Here is a 20,637-nt window from a genome sequence, read left to right as displayed (position 1 = left end):
GTGACACCAGTGGAAACTGGCAGGGAGTGGTGTTAGAGGTAGCAGAGCAACTTTTTTCTGTTGTTTGGGTGGGGAAGATACGGGGTTTAATTTGGGGAGACAGATGCAAATAGAAGATCAGAATTTCACTTTCTCCTGCTTCTTATATACTCAGTTTATTTCATGTTTCTGCTCCAAATGGAGGCTTAAAATTGTTTGCAATATCTTGTGTATGGTGGGTCATAGAGTGGCCACTTACACGGTTTCAATCCTCTTTCAGTCCTCAGATATTGTTAGTCTCTCGGCCCTGTTTTTCTGTGAGTTAACTTACTACGTGGTTAAATAAATAACAAGGGGTACAGGCACAGAAAAGCTGTAGTTTGGCAGTCCCTGTGAGTGGGTGCGAGATGTTGCTGCTGATGTAGGAAGTCAGCAGCCCTGCTCTGCATGAGAACCTTTGCTTTTTCCCCTGCGTTTTCCTCTTTACAGTGGTGACACAACCACTTCTGTGGCTGTGTTGTGAGCTGGTGGGGAAATTACCTGCTTGAAAAATAATCTTTAACTTTCATTTGAAACTCTTCCCTGACCTGGTTCACCAAGCAGCCGTACAAATGAGTGTGTCATTGCAAGGGAGGGAAAGGATGGAGGTACAGATGTGTGGTGGGGAAGGAGCTGTTGCTTTTCACATCAGCGCTGGATCATGCTGGCTTATTGTGTTTATTGCTCTGTCCCCAATCAGATACCCCCCCAGGTTAGAACTGACTCTATACTTCAAAAGAAACTAACTTCCTCTTCCAAAACCAAATCTACTCTCAAACAAGGTTTTGGTTATTCAAAATTCTCAACCAAGGCTGCTTTCAATCTTAAAAACCGCTTCAAAAATTGTACTGTAACAGTTCAAACGTTATTACATGCTGAGTGTAATTTATACCTAAACCCCAAACAAATTAAAAATAAAAAAAATAAAAAAAATCTTTGGTGCTTTTTTAACAATATTTTCTCTTTTCCTTCTCTTCCCATCACCTTTTTGCTTTTATTTCATGTGTTTGGTTGTGGCTATTCCTTACGTTCTCCTCCTCATCCCACCTCTGCCTATCCACATCCACCATTTCATTTCACCTATACATCCTTAGCATGGCAAGGCACTGACCTGATGCATAATCACGTCTTGGCTGATGATGACCAATCAAGTCTAGACTCCTTGGGTCGTCGCAGTAGTCTTTCTCGTTTGGAGCCTTCAGACCTCTCAGAAGACTCTGACTATGACAGTATATGGACAGCCCATAGTTACAGAATGGGGTCTACATCTCGTAAGAGCTGTTGCTCATATATCTCTCACCAGAACTAATGCACTTCTGAGCTTTTTCTTAACAAATGCTTGTTGTATCACAGCCTGCTTTTCTTAGATGTTTTCTTGCTGTTCCTTGTCTCTTTAATGTGATATTTTAACAACTTCTGAGGGAGCTTCTGAAACTTCAATTATACCTGGTGGAAGGCTCTATTGCCAATTCAATACACGTACAAATAATTCATTCTAAAAAGTGTATATCCTGTTAAGGATGATACTTCTTGAGGTTTTTTTTTAACTGACAAATGTTAATTTGGAGCTCTGAATGGTCTTTTTTTTTTTTTTTCTTTTGACTTTGTCAGTGTAGCAACAGATCCTTTCTTATTTTCTTTTTTTAATTTTGGATACAGCACGTTTTTGTATTTTGTACCGAAACAATACTGGTTTGTGAGCCGAGTGCCAGCAATATGGAAATACCTTAGCGATAGTGGTTGGATTTTCTGCATATTACTAACAAAATACAAAGCTGGTAGAATAACAAAAATGCAGCTTAAAAATAAGCAGTACAAGAGCTGTGAAATCATTCCGTTATTCACATATCTGGCCCATTTGTTTGGAAGAGCATTTGCTAATCCATAAAAATTTCTGGTTTTATACTGCTGTCTTTTCCTCATTGCTTAAATGTTTATATAGAGGACTGCACTGCTCTCCCTGCTCCGAGTCTGGCAGTTGTCATGAAAACCCAGCAGTCCATGCTCATTACACGCAGTGTTTTGATAATCTCATGTTACCTGTGGTCATACTGTCACTTTACTGTATGCAGTAGTGTGGCAGAAGGCAGGGTCTAGATGTTTACTTGCCTGTTAAAATACACAGCTGTCAACTCTCAATTGACCATTCTTCTTGTGATGAAAAGACGTGATGAAAATGGTTCCCCTGATGGAGGCTCGAGTGTTCAGCATCTGAAACTCTAGGTACAACTGTGATCACATTGGCTTGTTTGAAGTTCTGGATAATAGAATGCTTGGCTTTTGGGTTGTACTGTTTGGAGCATGTCCGTGACAGATTTTTATTGTGTGTTGTAAATTCTCTCACAAGCAGGTTTGTTTTCAGCAGCAGCTCTTCACTTACAGTCGTGTTGGCTTTTCAGAGAACTGTGACACGCTGTGCACAGCTGAAGGTCTCGAACCTGCACCTGGGGCACTGCTGGGGTGAAGTGCGTGTGTTCTGTCTTGTGGATAAATGTAATTGGCATTGAAACAAAAATCACTTGTTTTCTAAATCTTCATTAGCATTAGGGAAAAGAGCATGCGATAATAGGACAGAAACAGTTCTTATTTTCACCAGGGTCCCCCGATGCAATTCCCTTACCCTTTTTCAAGTAGGCATGTTATCCAGTGTTCAGGTACTACTCTATGAACAAGTTCAGAATAATGATGATGCAATTAACTGCCGCCTGGGAACTTGATCACACTGTTTAAAAGATACTCAATACCTTTCTGCAGATTACACGATCAGAAAGTTAGTAGGTGCTAGACATGCATGATTGCAGAAGGTGGTCAGCGTGGAGAAGCTATTTCAGAGCAGTTCACATCTGCAGATTTGCATTCAGTTTTGTTTGATCACCTGCTTTATCCTTGCTCACTGTTGTTGGCATTCAAAAATGTGACTAACAAAAGCAGCAGTGCTTACCAAGGAGGGTTTTCAGGGGTACATTTTACTACTAGTCCTATATTAACATAATGACCAGGAACTTGTGTATGTTGAACTTTTTCAAAGTGGAGGAATGTTGCTTAGAGAAATGAGATAAGTACGTGTGCTCCATACCATTCCACAGCGCATTTGTAACCCTCTTCACTCCCCTCTTCCTTTCAGTCAGATTTTGGGTTTTTTTACATGTATGGAAAGTATGGATTTTTTTTTTTTCCCCTCCTGTTTCTTAAGCTGTGGCGTTCTAGTTGAATAATGTTTTCTGCATTGGATAAATGATAATTCCTTTATGTCTGTTTTATGTTTTATAGTGTAAATATGAGTTTGAAATACAGTCGTTGCACTTGAACTTTCCTTATCACACAGAATGTTTTGTTATCCAGATCCGAAGATTTTATTGAATTACTATGCACCAAAGCTTTGACAGTTTACCACCATTAATTATTGTAGCATTTAAGTCATTGACTATTAGCATAATTAGGATCTCTCATAGTAACATCACCGCACATTTACAATCACTCCATGTCTTCAGTGTTACAGGCCATAAGCTATTGTGAACTGATCAGGAGTATTAATGCAACATGCTTAAAAAAAAAAAAAAGGGCAAATGTGGAAATGGTGGTATTCAGTCCAAAGGTTCAGTGTTTCTATTTTTGTGGAACTTTAGTCATGGTAATAATAGTACCTTATGTTTATGCAATTCTGTAAAATATATGTCTATAGTTACAAATACACTGGAAGGATGGAGAATCTGAATTAGAAGGTAGGTCCAAGCCATTGTCAGCCCCTCTTCACATGGCTTATGCAGTGTTTCCATAAATTAGTATTTGCCATAAATTGAAACCAACCAATATTAATTGGGTGTTTTGCATAATCTTGCCAAAACACAGTAATGTGTATATAGTGACGTAAAACATAGAAAAAAATAATATATATTGTGCACTTCATTTGTGAATGGGAGAAGCCATCTTTAGTAGGTGACTGCCTTTTGAAAATACAAAATGGATGTATATCTGAATGTTGCATTGTACTGTACAGTATGCATATTGTTTGTGGTTGCATATATCAATTAAGTGTTTTGTTTTATATAAAAAGGACATCTGTTATGTACAGTTGAAATAAATTTTGCATTTGCTAGACTGTGACTTTAATATTTAATTATTACATAGGGGGAAAGGACAGCATAACTTGTAACTTAACTTCCTCTTCTCCCCATGCCTCCTTTTTCTCCCTCCCTTCTTCCCTTGAGGAATCAAATGCTGAAGTGAAAGAGCTTTTTTTGACATAAGTGTGTAATCTGCGTTAAATGTAGTTGGCAACTACAGGAAATGCAGTGTAATGTGAAGTATGTATCCTTCTGTATCCTCCTCTTTTTAAAATAACTATTCAGAGATGTTGCCATTGATCGAATGTTTTTCTGTTGCCTCCCTCTCCCCTTAATCGATTTTATTTTCTTCCTTTTCATTTTTTGAATTGGTATATTCTCAGTAATAACACGGGCTGAATTATTGGAGCAATCTAAAACCTACTTTTGCAGGTCCTGTTTATGAATATATTTGTTTCTATAACCTTACATATTTTCAAGATTTAATACAACATTTTTCTCTTTAAAACACGAGTTATTGCAAGTCTTTCTACGTAAAATATGCTCATATTTGAGTGAATTTAAATAAAATGATAACCTAATATACATACTAAAATGTTTACATCAGAAAAAACGAAGTCATCACCTACTTCTATTAAAAGGTCATCACATTTTTTTGTAGCAACTCTAGTTTTAGCCCCACAGTCCTCTGGTTGGATGGTTTTGTATTGGTTAGTGAAATGTAGAAAGTTTAGTGGGATAGCTCTTTCCAAATGTTGTCTTAGAAATATCCCACTTCAGATGGTGTATCTGTCTTTCAAACTCTTCTTTCTGTTCTTAAATGACTAACACATGGAGTTGTATGTGTTTCAGTCCGCTTTAATTATTTGCACTGTACTCATCAAAATGTTTTACTGTATAGATCTGTCATCTGAGTCATGTGAGGTATTTTTCCTATTTGTGTATCACTATTAGTTTAAAAAAAAAAAGCCAAAACACTTCATGCCAAAACCTTTTTTGTCACTCCCAAGAATTTGCAAAAAAAAAAAAAGTGTTTTTTATACAGTGAACTGAAGTTTGGCCTGATGTTTGGATTCTGATTTGTTGTTATCTGTAGAAGATATTAAAGGGCTTCCTCTTGACTTTGGCATATCTGTAGCATGAAGGATATATTATTTTTTTCCCCCCAATGCTTTAATCTCAACGCACACAGAATCTGGGAGCACCTTTTAGGGGGGATTCTTCATATTAGGACTTCATAAAAAAAAATCATTGAGAAAAGAGAAGGTTAATTTGGCAGGTCTGCTCATCCACTTTAAAATCTTGAATGCAATGAAACACTGGATGTTTTAAATTACAAGTAATTCTTATTTTTTTGTCTAACATTTGCTCCTCCAGGAAGCTTACGCATCTGTACGTACTGATGGCCAATGGTAGATCTAAACAGTTGCATATGCCTTAACTTGTTTTTCAGTGGCAAGTCAGTCTTGTAAACTCAAGCAAACAATATTGAATAGCTTCTTAGCTTATAGAGTCTAGTAAAGTTGGGAGAAAAGAGAATTGTATATTCACATGTACTGTTTCTAATTTTTGACCTTTATTGTGCCTTGTTCACTTCTAATCACAATAAAGGTACAAAAAAGTAAAGAAAATAGCAATACTGAAAAGCTACACAACAGAATCATTACTGATGGTCTCAAATAATGCTGTGCATTTTTTTAGAATTAACCACCATCATCATAAGTCTAACTTCCATAGCTTAAATTGGGACCCTCATAGTTGCTGGAAGAAGACAAACTCTTTGTAGAGTATCACTGTGGAAATACCTAGCTTGAGCCTTCTCCACATGGCCAGCTGGAGGAAGGAACCCTGTTCTTGATTGACTGGGGGAGCTGGCTTTTTCTAACTGAGGCCCTGAGGTTAGCTACTTTAAGTAGGTGATGTGAATACCCACCTCCATTTTACTGTTGGCTGAAGCGGTTCCTTGACAGGCAAGATCTTTGAACCCAGGTGGAGACTTAATATCTGGTTAAAGTGAAAAGGTGTCCGAATTCCATCCCCCTTCTTCTCTTACTTCCCTCCTGCTTGCCGTCTTCAGATCTGTGCAAAACTTCTGGACTCTCTTCACATGTGTCTGCTTAAAGATTCAGAACAAAGGACCAGACTGATTACCAGTACAGCTCCTTCTGAAGCCTGGCTTCTGTCAGGAAGCAGCATGGTACCATATCAACCACTTTTTTTAAGGTGTCTTCCTCCCTTTGGAGGAGAGTGAAAAAAAGGCTGGGGTTGTGCAGTTGTGCTTGCAGGCAGGCATCGCTGAGAACCTCTGTGGCATTCAGTCTGCACTCTAGTGTCTTCCTGTTTTGATGTTAAGACCATACTCCAGGGCTGGGAGTGATGTTCTGCTGATTTCAGACAGGTATAAAGTGAACTTCTGTCATGAAGTCTTTCAGCCACATAAATATCCAGACGGCTTTCAGCTTTCCTTTTCTCCCAGAAATGCTCAGAGCTGCTTGCTGGTGTGGCTGATTGATTAGGGTGGAATGGGGATCAGACACTGAAAACTAAAAGCAGGGGGGCTGTTACCCACAGGCCTGTTGCTTCTATCGCAGCTGTTGCACCACGTTACATAGTGGGTATTGCTAAGGTCTCTAGCCCAGGTCTGAATGCCAGGTGGACTATATTATTACTTGTTCTACTCTGGAAGCTAAATTTGCTAAACTTGTAATTTTGGGTATGGTATTGGCAAAAAGAATTGGTAATTCTTTTATTTTCCACCCTTAGGTTGGGAGAAAATAATGTTGAATAGATACCTTTATTTTCTTGATGAAATTTAACTGATGGAAACTGAGTTGGATCTTGATCATAGTAGCCAATTGTTTTGCCTTAAATACGCAACAGACTTCTAAACAGGGTTGTCATTCTTCCAAGACCCTGGATTTAGGAGTTCCCCGTTGAAAACTTATAGCAGTTTACTCAGCCTTAACATTTGTTTGCTGGTCCTGAAGTAACTGTCTGGGTTTGTCAAACATACTTTCTTCTTCCATCCACCTTACTTCCCCCAATACCCCGCAAAAAAGGAAGAGAAAACAAAATAAACCCCAGTTTTGTGAAGCTTTGGGTGGGGTTTTTCTTTCTTTTTTGTTATCTTTTTTTTTTTTTTAAACTAGTACTTTTGGTTGTATTGTCTCAAGGTGATTTGGGGTCAGAGTTGTTGGAGGTCAATTTAAACATTGCCTTTTGTCCTGTTTGACTTGGAATGAGACGAGTAGTGTCTCATAATAAAATTCAGCATGAAACTTGCACATTTAGGATTGAGGAATGGCAGATATGGCAGACTGAAGTAACTTTTGCTTCTTCTGCACTACTTCATGAAAGTGTGGAATATGTCTGAGAGGTGCTTAGGACTACCTAACTTCCAGCAGCTTCCTGGACTGTGTTTTTAGTACAAGTCTGCATGAAATACACACTGTGCTATACAAGACAACCCTCTCTTCATGTCCAAAAGGTGTAGCTTGTAAACTTTTCTGGAGAGAAATGGTTACATAGAGCATTGCCATGGAGAATGTGGAGGCACAACGTGCTGTTTAGGGAATATTGCCAAGTGCTGGTGATGAGGTGACTCTGCTTGAAGTTCATTCTAGATGTATAATTGCCAGAAAATGCATCTTAAAAACAAAACAAAACAAAAAAAAAACACCGACCCACAAACACCAAGAAAAGCTTCTGGCATAAACGCTGCAGAAAAGCAGGACAGTGAAATGGCTTCACTTTGCCTGTAGAACTTGACATGTCAAGTCTGATGTTACTGTGCAAGTACTCATTTGATGACAGGGTCCTTTGTTGCAGGATAGGTGGACTGTGTGTTTGTTCCTTTGATACTTAGCAAGTGATTGTGGGGTTTAGAAAAAAAATCCACCACAAACAAACAAAACTCCAAAAGCAAACCAAGATGAAGGAAAAAGTGGGGGATTTTGCATAAGTAGAAACCTTAAGAGCAGTGAGGGTTCTGAGATACAAGTTAAGAAGTTGCGTGGCCAAGGGTATCAGAGCAAGGAAGGCGTGGGTGAAACTTGGCGATGTCCTGAGTTCCACATAGTTAATGCTTTGTGGCACAGGAATGTCGGTGTTGGCAGTGACGGTTTTACATCGTGTAAGTGTGTATGTGTACTGTGTGGTTTCCTTGTGTGTATAATGTTGGTGAACATTATGTTTTTAATGAAATTGCATTATTTGTCTTGGTAGTATTGTTTACTGTGCTATGCTGTACGTACATAAAGATATGCTCGTGCAGACATCTGTTTTACATGCATGTGTGTGTATTACTGTACAGCTGGGACATTTTTTTTTTTAAAGCTGTCTACTCCATGCTATTTCTGCTTTGCAAGGACCCATGTTGCTCTGACCAGGCAAAGAAAATTGTCTCTATATAGAGATAAATGTCATGCACTGCTCCATTTGGTTGAAGCGAGTCATGGGTGAGAAACACGTGGCAGTTCTCTCCCTTTGGTTGGTGTCTCCCTGGGCATGTGGTTGGCTGAGGTGCTCCACGTTGGTAGAGACCCAAAATGTAGTGATCTGGAAGCAGCTGCTGCCGACTCATTCCTAAAATAACGTTTAGCTCAGTGTTCTGTGTTACCTCATGGGCTAATAAAGCAGAGCAGTAACCAATTAACTCAAATAAACATAAGAAAACTTTTTACAATTAGAGATTGACAGCGCAAACAGTGAAATGACCTTGAGCTCCATATAGAGTTTGGATGTGCTTGTTTTATAGGTTGTTCCTTCCCTGGAAAATAACTGGGCGTGGATGGGTATTAACCCTTAAAAGATTTCTTCACTCTGTAACATGAAGAACTTACAGCTTTCAAGGACGAGATTTTTGTTCTCAAATCTGCAGTTATCTTTATTCCATTAAATTTTGACCATCGCATACTGATACACTAGATCTTTACTCTCAGCTTAAGGAAACTGTTTTCTTCATTAAAGGATGTTTGTCATTGTTTGCAAAAATAGTTTGAATCACTTAACACATACTAAACTATGATCCCTGCAAGCTCATTGTTCAGAACTCAACTCAGTAGCTGTTAGTGAAACTAGTACTTTTTCAATGAGCTTGACTTCTTTCACTTTTTGTGTGTTTAGGTGATGTATTTTGTCATGAACCATAAAACAAAAGGACTGTTATCACAAAGCAGCTGTTCAGCAAGAGCTAACTAGTTTCTCCTGACAGGCGTGTACCCTGTAGTACTTGGTTATCAGTTCAAACTGTACTAGAATTAAGACATTCCTGGTTAATGAAAGTTCATTGCAATTAATTGGTAGGCAAGTGTACCTTGTTTGTTAAAATTGATATCTCGGTTAAAATATGCAAGAACTTTAATGCCTTACCTGCTGTGTTTGAATTCTGAACAAATGCTTAGACACCTATTTATTTATAGACCTTCTTTAAAAAAAAAAATTTGTAATCTGTTGCAGCCTAATTAAATAACATTTCTAGAATGCATACTTTATGTATGAATGGATGCACATCTCTGAGCTGTAGATTTTTCTATTCAGAGCTACTTTTTTTTAGAATCTATGTGTATTATCTTGATGTTATAAACTGTAATTATTGTGGAAAATGTTTGGAAGATGTTGAAATGTTTTTTGAGTTTTTATTGCCAAACCATTAAGTGCCTTTAAAAACATTAAATATAAAGTATGTATTTCATTTGGTAGGAATTTATTATAGGACTAAAGTAAGGACTGTCTGTAAGTGTATGTGTAGGAATATGTGTGCACACACATGCAGTTATGTTGTTTATAATGTTCCAGGGGAAAGGGGTTTTAACTTTTTTGCTTCCATCACTGTATCATTTGATACCACTATTTGGCTCCTTACTGATAAAGTAATTGGTTTAGAGTGAAATTATTTCTTGGATTTGTATCAGTGCGAGATCAGAATCTGTCCTTGAGGCTTAAATTGCTGTTACTCAAACACATCTATCTTTTTCTGAGTCAGCTATACTGATTTTGTATAGTTTTTACTCTATACAAATATATATTTGTATAGTTGAGTGGTGCTCCATTTGTTGGACGGTGTAGCATCACCATTGATGACACAGGAGTTGTGTCAGCAGCAAGATAGGAATGTCAGACATTTTTTTGTTGTTGTAAGGCTGTGGTTTCAAATGTAAACAATGCCTCAGTAACTTGTGTGTGTGGAGGGAAGGGGGAATTGGAAAGTGATACACCTTGATCATCCAGGTGTATCATGCAGTGGATGAAATGATAATCTTTAAAATGCCCCAGCAATATTTGTAAGTTGCTCATTTTGTAATTTGTTTTTGCAATAGGTTCCCGTAAAGAATCAGCTCCTCAAGTCCTGCTTCCAGAAGAAGAAAAAATTATTGTAGAAGAAACTAAAAGTAATGGTCAGACTGTTATAGAAGAGAAGTAAGAGAACATTTAATGAATGATGGATTAAAGCAGTAAACTTTGCACTCTTCTTCCTCCTCCTGTTTCTCATTATAGTAATGTGTGTATGGTATATTTGTAATAGGGAACAGAGCTGTTTGGAGTATGCTGCCAGTCCTTTAAGTGCAGTTGGCATTCATTTATATGCTTGTAGTCTGGTTTCTTTTGTGTATGCTATTATGTAATTTATTCTTTCCCTGCCAAGAAGTGATAGGTTTCCTTTGTAAATAGTTTCTCCAAGTGCTGTAGGATTTCCATATTAAATTGGTGTCATCTTTGTAGTTAGTGTGTGGTGTCATTCTGGTTTTTTGGTAAGGTGTTTGTTGGAAATGAAATACCATTCTGCTACAGAAAGCTGTAATATAGAAATCAGTATAGATCCGTGTGTGCTTGAGAGGTGTATCCTTTTACAGAAGCAGATAACAGGTCCTTGCCTTACAGAATGTAAAGTCAGGATAAGAGAAAATTATTTTGTTTGTAACAGAAGTTTGAAATTAGCTGTTAGCTGTGGGTTTTGGTTTTTTAAATGCATTTCATTTAACAGTTTTGTCTAATAGATGTAGACATGTATTTATAAAAACCATTGTAACTTATCATCTTTTTTCATTTTAGAAGCCTTGTTGACACAGTATATGCATTAAAGGATGAAGTACAGGAGTTAAGACAGGTTGGTAACTTGCTACATTTATAGCAACATGAAGAACGGAAAGATGGAAGGCTTATTATAAAAATCAATATGGCTTATAAGTTGATGCACTTTGACAGGAATGAACCTGAATTTTGCACTAAATTTAAAAGCAAAAGCACTTTTAAAACATATCAATTTGACAAAAAGCACCCTCTTTTGTGCTTGTCATCTGTCCTTGGAGCACCAGCCTTTGAGAAGAGTGTTAAGTATCCTGTCTCTGAGGTGACTTACTAAGCTGTGTTTCATTTATATTTGGATATTATAATTTGTGAAATGTTGAAAGCATTAAGCAAATTCGGTTCTGCTGTATCACCAGCAAAATATGCTTACGGAGACTGTGAAATAGTATTTATTAGAATAGATAATTTTAGTAGTATGAATGTCTGGATCTATTTAGGCCTTTATTAACCCTCTTAGGGTTTTGCCTTTCAGTACCCTGAACACCTTTTATGAACCAGTGCTTGAAACCTCTCTTTTTGGGCAATGAGTCCTTTTCAGTGTCTATCATGTGGCCTCTTTTTAATGATGGCTTCAGGTTAGCTTAGGTATGTGGGGGAACCGCAAGATCTCACCCAAGTTGCTAGTATGGAAGTTGCAGCTGATGTTTTAAGCTTAAGTATCCAAAAAGAGTTGTTTAAAAATATCTTTTTTGCTTGTCAGGACACAGCATGTTAATGTTGCTGCATGTAGTCGTTGCTTAATGTGTAGGCAAAAAAGCATTGAATTATCCTCACTTTCCAATATTTGAATTTGCTAACTGACCTTAACAGATCTATGGCTCAGGAAGTCAGATAAAATCTTCTGTGTTAATGTAAAATAGATTTGTATTCAAATTACTGTTGGTTTTGGGCTATAAACATGAATTTATATTCTCTGTTCATCTGTAAGCATGCTCAGTATTTTTAAGGATGTGGTGCATGTTCATTGAAATAGGACAGTTGGCATCTTAAATACTTAATTTCTGCTGTTTTCAACATATAAAGCATGTGTATCCCAGATTTGATGCAAATTTGACAGTCTTTTTAAAAATACAATTCACTTAATACAAGCATCAGTAATAACCCACTAATGTCCCTGTGGCTTGGCTGCTTTTGTGCAAAGGATAAACATGCTGCCTCACTGAAGCCCTGAAGATCTCTGTGTGACCCTAAACAAAAAGTCACCTTCTCCTGAGCTTCAAGCAACAGCTCTCTTTTCTGATGCCTTTCCAAATTAGATGGTCTTTTCAGAATCTCACATCTTCCAAGGCCAAGACCTATTAAAGCTTGACTTTATTTTCCTGTATATCAGGAATGTCAGCTTAGAAACATTTATTGGTCTGCTGCTGTGATGTTGCCAACTGGAGAAGTGGCAGAAATAATCTCTGAGCTGGGAAGGTCCCAAGTGACCAAGCGCGCGCTTCATGGATGAAGGCTCTCTGGGAGTACACAGTGCAGTGGCTGGTGTAGGTACCAGACTGCCTCTTGGTGAGAGTTACCACGCAAAGTGGGAGCCCTCCCATAGCAGCTTCTGTAGGTTATTCATAGCTGTTGCTCCACAGGCACTACACTTGAATAGTATAGTCCTGAATTGGCAGTAAAAAAATAAATAAATGAAAAGGAAAATAAGTCTGTGCCTACAAGAAAAGAATGAAATTTCTGAATTTCTCAGCAGACTTGGGGAGGGAGTAGAGTTAAGGAGGCAGCAGCTGTTGATCCCATCCTGTTTCTAGAAATGTCTGTAAATGACAGCCGATGGGAGTCCAGTGGGACCCCTGGGTTGCAGACCTGTGTTTTGTTAAACACCCATGAACTTGTTGTCTCAGGGCCTTAATGTAATGTTCTCTTATCTTCTGGTTGCTTCCTCACTGTTGTCAGCATCACCTTGGCCTATACAGGATTAAACAATGTAAGCATTACTGCGGTTTGGCCAGTGACATCCTTTCGTTCCTTTTGTCCGTGGTATTTCAGTAGTACCTGATGGCCCTAAATATTGAGAACTGACTTGACTCATTAATATACATGCAAAGTGGTGGTGTTCCTTGAAATTGAGACTCCTCTTATACTGTTGGTAGTCATCTGTCTGGTTTAAAATTTAGTCACTTTCCAGAGAGCATAATCGTTTTCAAGATATTCCTTTCAACTATTTACTTTCTTAATGAAACAAGTTAATTTGCATTAGATTTTAAGAAGCTTTTCTCAGGAAGGCTCTTAGAGGGGTATTTATTCTACTTTTTGCTCTATTTCCCTTCTCCATTAACAATAAATGTATTCAACTCTTCATGGATCAGATTTGAGCAGAAGAATTCAAGATTGTTGTCCATCTGTTAGTAGTGCTTGCATTATAAAGGACCCCTAAGTATAAACAGGAAATAGCTCAGTTTCCATTTGGTGGGTTTTTTGCATTGTGTGAAGTTACGGTGTGTAACTTGTGAAATTTTAATAGAAGGCTTTGCTTTCAAACAGCTAATAGCATCTTACTGAAAAGAGCCTTCAGAATTTGTAACTGACAATGTACGTGTGATCAGAAAAGATTTGTTAAAAAAAAAAAAAACAAACAAACAACAAACAAACAAAAATCTCCAACCAGTAATATTTCTGTCTCTATTAAACAGGATAACAAAAAGATGAAGAAATCATTAGAAGAAGAACAAAGAGCTCGCAAGGACTTGGAGAAGCTTGTTAGAAAAGTTCTAAAGAACATGAATGATCCATCCTGGGATGAAACCAACTTATAACTACTTTTTTTCTTTGTTTTTCCCTTTTTCTTTCTATTGAAAGACCAGTTGTAAAACTGAGCTGGGAAGCCTTCTGACATTAGTCAGTGTTGCATCAAGAGCACTACAAAACAGGATTTAACTGGATCTAGTGATTTCTTGCTCTGAACATATAGAAACAGTCAAGCCATTTACTGAAGCAATCTGTACTTTAAGTGTGGAGACCGTGGATCCTGAACTGTACTAAACTTAATTTGTTTGCATCTAAATTACCTCATTTTGCAGAAAGTGCAGCACCTGACTAAAAGTCCATGTTTTTTCAGTGGCTTTTTAATTAAATATATATTTTTCTTGTAAATATCTGTAATTTTGAATGCATATGTGATTGATGTATCAGGGCTGATACTTTTTTTTTTTTCTCGTTATTATAATGGTCACAAGTGTTAGAAATGAGGGCAGTACTGTCTTACCTAAGAAAGGTCAGAGTTCTTTGTGGATAATGATGGATTTGTTCCAAATTACCCACTCACTCATCACATATGCAAATTTAAAAACCTGTTTCTCCTATTGATCACTGTATTTAAATCCTTTACTGTTATTTATGTCTGTGCATACATTTTTAAACAGTTTACAATTCTTTAAGAACAGTATTAAAATACAGGAAATTTGTTTATTGACAGTAGAAATGATTTTTAACAAACCGAATGCCCATGATTTATGTTCACTCACACTTGTTTGGCAGACTAATCTGTTGTGCTTTGGCCACCAAAAGACTGATGTACTTGCCTGCTTTGTATGACTGTGATTTTTAGGTGTTTATGTACTACATTTTCTATTGTTGTGCTTAAATATACAGCTGGCTGATAATTTAATAGATCATACAGTTTGTTAAAGCAAAAAAAAATCAATCTAATCCAGAATTTTGTGAATAAATTGTTGCTATTTATATTTTATGGTCACAACAATTAAATTTTAGCTAACCTTTGTGCATGAGACACATGGGCTAGGCCAAACTTCATTCAGAGTTTTGTTTGTATACCACTATGTCAGACTCTGGAATTCCCAGACTGTGGAAACGGAGTCATTCCTTTCCCACCCTGTTTTCTCAGCGTGTTGCTGGTTTCTATCCTACTAGGATTTTAAATGGAAACAGATCTGGAAATAAGATTATTTTTCTTAAATCATACTGTAATTCATAATTTGCACTGCTGACAAATTTGAAAATGCATAAATGAACATTTATTCCCTAGTCTGATAGGTGCAATTACTGCAATACTTTTTTGTATTTGAAATAGGAAATGTTACATCACTGCAAATGGTGAGCTTCAGTTGGAGCACTTAAAATACTAATCCCATTAAAGCTCATTGTGTTTCACTCATTTCAGCAAAATTTGGATCAAACTCCAGACAGTGCAATTTTCTGAGGGGTTTTTCTTCAGTTGACAGTCAGAAGTGCAGGTATAGCACAGACCCGAGTCGGACCTTTTGTCATCCTGATTTTCTAGTGCCCATTAACTCCTGTTAGATTTAATGCTCGGACTCGAGCAAATGTTTATGTGAACTTTAATGAGTTGGAGCCAGGATGATTAGGGTGGTAGGAATTGTCGTGCACATTTTGAATCTAATGAAAAATCTATTTTTAAAGCTATCCACTTTTCTCAGCCAAGAACAGCTTTTTTTTTAAATAGGAAAGAATGTCAGTGATTACATACTTGAGGAACAATTCTGTGGGAATGAATACTTAAGAATCTGAATAGACAATTAGTTGTCCGATTTAAAAAGCTGAATATATTTGTAGGTCTTTTAGTTTGTGTTCCTAAAATTTAAAAATGTCTTCCTTTAGAATTACAGGAGCAGACTGGATAAGAAAACTAAAAAAGCCTACAGTATCAGTTACATGTATTCACAGAACTTTAAACTTACAGTAATTTTTGAGGCAAAAATCTTTTTCTGTTGTTTGCAGTTGCACAAAAATGTGGACTGACATTAATAATTATCTTCATATTTAGAAAATACTCTTGCTAAAAGCCTAAGTGATACTAAACCCTGCAAATTCATAGCATCTTGGCTAAATTTAGATTTGGGAATGCCAACATAATTAGAATTTTGCTAACATTTTAACTTTCTGACATTCAGGCTATTTTCAGAGTGAATTTTAATTTTCAGTTGAGCATATGTGAAAGGACATTCCAGAGGAAGAAGTGTAAAAGGAAGACATGAATCTTAGCAGTATTTAGCAAATTTTAACTCAGGAACAACTTCCATCATAACAATTTGTTCTACATTATATTGTAAAGAGTGGCGTTGCTTTGTAAATCTGCTGACTCTTAGTACCTGTGATTATTATAATTTCTGACAGTACCCCTATACTGACATCTAATGAACATGCCTTAAACACTGGGATTAAGCAGTTGTTAAATATGACCAGGACTTAGGGACTGATTTTATTCAAGGTGGATCGGGATGATGAATTTTTTTAAAAAAATAGGTAGCTTTTATCTCTATTGCAGAGAGTGAGCTTCAGGCTTTTGGGAACCAAGGAATATCTGAACTTTTTTTCTTTGACAATTTGTTATACTGTATATAGATTGTAAATTTCACCATGGACTTTCTGAATTGTTGGAAACTTTATATAAGCATGGATAAATGGGGCACTGTTTATTTAACCTATTAAAGGGTTATTTCTTTGCTCTCATCATTTAGGGATGAGGAGATGAAGCCATTTCTTATCCTATAGATGTGAAGCACTTTCAGTTCTGAACTGTCCAAAATGTAGCATAAAATTTCTCTGTACTTACTGATGTATGTGTGTTTGTCTCACCATGTCATGACGTCTTAAAGATTAAACAACTGACCGCCTTTGTATAAACCTTCTTAATGCCAATCATTTAGGGAATTTAGAGTGTCTGTTTACGGTATCTGTGGAGAACTCAAGTTTAGTTTAGATGTCACAATAATATCCTGGTATCGACTACTAAAGTGTTTATGCTACATTCTTGTAATTAAACCATGATTTTTCCCCTAGCCTATGAAGTGTTACATTTCATCTAATAAGTGGACTATGAGATTAAGAAGGAAAATTGCTTTAATTTTTTTTTTTCTTTCATATAAGTAACGTCTTCGATTTAGTAGTTGGTGTACTGCATTCAGAGGGCCTTTTGGCAGTTTTTTATAATAGCAAATTGATGCCTGGAAAATAAAACAAAGCAAGGGGTGTTTAGAGGGGTGAGAAGGAGGATCTTAACTGTCTTGCACTGAGGAATTTTCACTTTGGCAACCTGACCTGCTAGGGTAACGTGAGAGATGTGGGAGATCAAAGACAGAAGATAATGAAAGGGAAGAAAGACAGACACATTAGAATATTAGAATAATTATGCATAACTGCATAAATAAATACTTGTCTACGTGCGTGATTTATCTGAATAGACCTGACATTTGTGATAAGTATGTATCATAGAATTGACTTGGCTGGTGCCGTGTGAAGGTGGGGTGGGGTGGGGTGTTTTTATGGTAGGAACATCATCGATACTGCAGGGTGATGGGATGGGTAATGGAAAGTGTAGGGAGTAATTTGAAAAGATGGCTTCGGTCTTCGGACAAGGTATTTGATGGGATTAATAACTGAGCTTAGAAGTATGAAATAATACATATTTTTTTTGGCTTCCGAGGTGTACTTGAACAGAGGACGAACATTGAAGGAACTCTGGTCAAGAGTAATTTCCAATTTTCCAAGTTTTCTCTTGGTTTATCATTGGAAAGATGTTTTCCCCACAATTTGAAATCCTCATTTACTTTTCACATTCAGAAGTGTTTGGGGAATTTTCTTTCTTGGATGTGTTTTCTTGTGATGGGTTGACCTTGGCTGGCTGCTAGACACCCGCCCAGCCACTCTTATTCCTCTTCAACAGGAGGAGGGGAAAGAGTAAGATGGACAAGCTTGTGGGTTGAGATAAAAGACAGGGAGATGGTTTATTGATTGCTGTCACAGCCAAAACCAACTTGACTTTGGGAAAACTAATCTCTTGCCAATTAAAAACAGAGTTGCAGGGTGAGGATCAAAGACAAAAACTAAACCACCTTTCACCCGTCTCATTCCCCAGGCTCAACTTCACTCCTTCATTCCTGATGCCCCTACCTTCCTCTGCCCCTACCCCACTCCAAGCAGTGCAGGGGGATGGGAGGTCAGGGTCTGTCCATAACAGTTCCTCACTGCTGCTCCTTCCTTCTCACTCTTCTTGTTCCAGTGTGGGTCCTCTCCATGGGCTGCTGTCCTTCAGAATAAACCTGTTCCAACATGGGTTCCCCATGGGCCACAGTTTCTGCCACGAGCCTGCTCCAGTGCAGGGTCTCCAAGGGCTGCAGCTTCCCACACAGGGGCAGGTGCTCTGAAGGGTCCTCCATGTGCTATAGTGTAGATATCTGCTCTGACATGGTCCTCTACAGGCTGCGGGGGAGCAACCTGCTGTGATCTCCACAGGCTGCAGAAGAGCCATCTGCAGCACATGGAACACCTCTTCCACCTCCTTCTCTGACCTGGATCTTCACGCAGCGTTTTCTCACAGTTTTTCCTTGCTGCTGCGCTCTTAAATACACTTTTCCTGAGGCACCACCTTCTTGACCTCTCCTCTCGGAGGCCACCCTGCAGGCCCCTGCTGCCAGCACCTGGGCTTGTAAACCTGGGACGTGTATTAACCCTCAGGAGTGAGTGGGTTCATTGGGTTCAGAAAAGCTCCCCAGGTCCTGTGTAACATACACTGGAACCTTAAATAACCATTAAGGCATGAAGCATAACCTTAAATAACACTGTTTGCCTGAGATTGGCAGCTCTGCCTGCCGACTCGGGGCAGAAGGTGGGAGTGAGAAAGGACAGTAGACGCTCACTGTGGCAGATGTGAGAGAGGGACCTGTTAGTCTGATGGGAACACAATGTTTTCTCCTGCATCTCGTCGGGTAACTGGTTTCCAATTTCTTGCACTTTCTTTAACTGGCCATCGTTTTTTCAATCACCTACAGAATTTCTCCAAATGACAGTATAAGTTGTGTCCAGCAGGTGAAACCCATCTTTATTTCATTATTGTTTATGAGAGCATATTTACTGTTAATACTCTGCCAGCAGCTTTCTGTTCTGTAATTATTGCCAGGTAGTTGTTGCTTGCCCACCCAGAAGCACTGGCAATGTTTTCCAAGGGTGTGGTGTGCAACCAGTGGAAAATACATTGTCCAGCAATGTCTTCAGCATTTGGGGGGGGGGGGGGGGGAAAGGAGGAGGATTGATGGTTCAGAGATGTGGATGGTGTCAGGAGAGAGCTGCAGGAGCCCTTTAAACTGGGAATGAGCGGGAAATGAATTGGCCACATTGGCTAGTCTTCCTTCAGGTAGTGTAGAACCTGGAGCTGAAAAAGTTGATGATATTACAGGCTGGGATGGTAGAAGAAGCAGACAAAAGGTAGTTTGTATCCTGCTACTGCCACAGCACAAATTGTTATTTCTTTTCATAGTGGGATGGATTTCTGAGGAAACGGCCTAAATAGATCTTGAGACGCTTTTCACTGCACATGAGTGCAGCCACCGGCTTTTCTTCATGTAGGGTTATGCCTCTCTGAACTGCTGCTGCTTGTCCGAGGGGTATCTGATTTATATCCTTGTGGACCTGCAGAAAGAACCTGATTGCAGTGGGCACCTTTGCTCACTATGACGGGGCAACAGGTGGGAAAGGAGGGAGCACGTAACAACTGTTGGTTATGGGAGCGTGAGGCCAAAAATCGTCAGGGGAGCTGTGGGCGAAATGTGTGTGTATCTGTACATACACCATGAGTGCCACAGTGCTGACGCTGAAGGATCCCAGAAATGCAGAATTTGCACTTCGTAGAAATGCTGGGATGAGATCTACGATTAATTTTCCCTGCGAGGCATGCTTCGGAATCTGGCAAAGGGATGTAGGCTTGCCACGTTTCACCTCGTGCGCTCGGCACTTGCGCTTTCTCTTTACTTCATGAGAACTAAATATCATCTTGGAAGGGGAGCTGAGTCTGGGTTTGGAGCTAAATTAACCTCCTGAGCTTTTCATTAATTTGAGTGGCTACTCTTAAGCCACCGTTCAGGCCCAAATCTAATTCTTGTGGTGTTAGAAGGAAACGAGAGCTACAGTTCACTGAGTTACTGTGAACAGTTACAACTGTGCTGTTAGTTACATAGTGCAGATTTTAGCAGTCCAAAATTTGCTCAGTTCGTTCCTGAACATTCTCACTGATCCTGTTCTTTTCCTCTGTTGAACGCGTGCAGGCTGTCCTTCATGCGTGGCAGAGCTTACTTCTGTGCTTTTGCCCCAAGAACATGATCGTGAGGACTGTTTTAGACTGATATCTAAAAGGCAATGGAGATTGATAGAGTGAGAAAGGTTTTACCTACTGCTACACACCAGTCCCAGGAATGTGGCACGCCATGCGTGACACCCAGGGGTATCATAGAACATCTCAAGTTGGAAGGCACCCATAAGGACCATCGAGTCCAGCTCCCTGCTCCTCACGGGGCTACCTCAAACTAAACCATGAGACTAAGAGCATCGTCCAGATGGTCCTTGAACTCTGACAGGTGTGGTTCCATGACCACTGCCCTGGGGAGCCTGTTCCAGTCACCAACCACCCTCTTGGTCAAGAACCTTTTCCTAATATCCCATGTGAGGTTATACGTAGGCCTGGTGAGATTTCCCAAACAATTTCTTTTTTTCAGCTGGT

General features: G+C 38.7%; 1 protein-coding gene across 2 annotated transcripts in view; it reads left to right on the top strand.

Annotated features, from left to right (window-relative positions):
* ARHGEF7 (Rho guanine nucleotide exchange factor 7) overlaps positions 1-14,921 on the top strand; it is a gene marked incomplete at its 5' end in the record, with an annotated part of 64,460 nt that extends 49,539 nt beyond the window's left edge. The window contains 4 exons of one of the 2 annotated variants that reach the window (XM_082498824.1): positions 1,113-1,289; positions 10,400-10,499; positions 11,133-11,187; positions 13,802-14,921. In XM_082498824.1, coding sequence (XP_082354950.1) covers positions 1,113-1,289; positions 10,400-10,499; positions 11,133-11,187; positions 13,802-13,924 — 455 coding nt within the window. In that variant the 3' untranslated portion in view covers positions 13,925-14,921. The remainder of the gene's footprint in view (positions 1-1,112; positions 1,290-10,399; positions 10,500-11,132; positions 11,188-13,801) is intronic. The other variant, XM_082498825.1, reaches the window with a different exon arrangement.
* Positions 14,922-20,637: the final 5,716 nt, after the last annotated feature.

This window comes from Vanellus vanellus, assembly GCF_965231255.1.
Source record: "Vanellus vanellus genome assembly, chromosome: 1".
Lineage (NCBI taxonomy): Eukaryota > Metazoa > Chordata > Aves > Charadriiformes > Charadriidae > Vanellus > Vanellus vanellus.
Note: the sequence above shows the minus strand (reverse complement) of the source record. Positions and strands in the feature narration are given on the sequence as shown.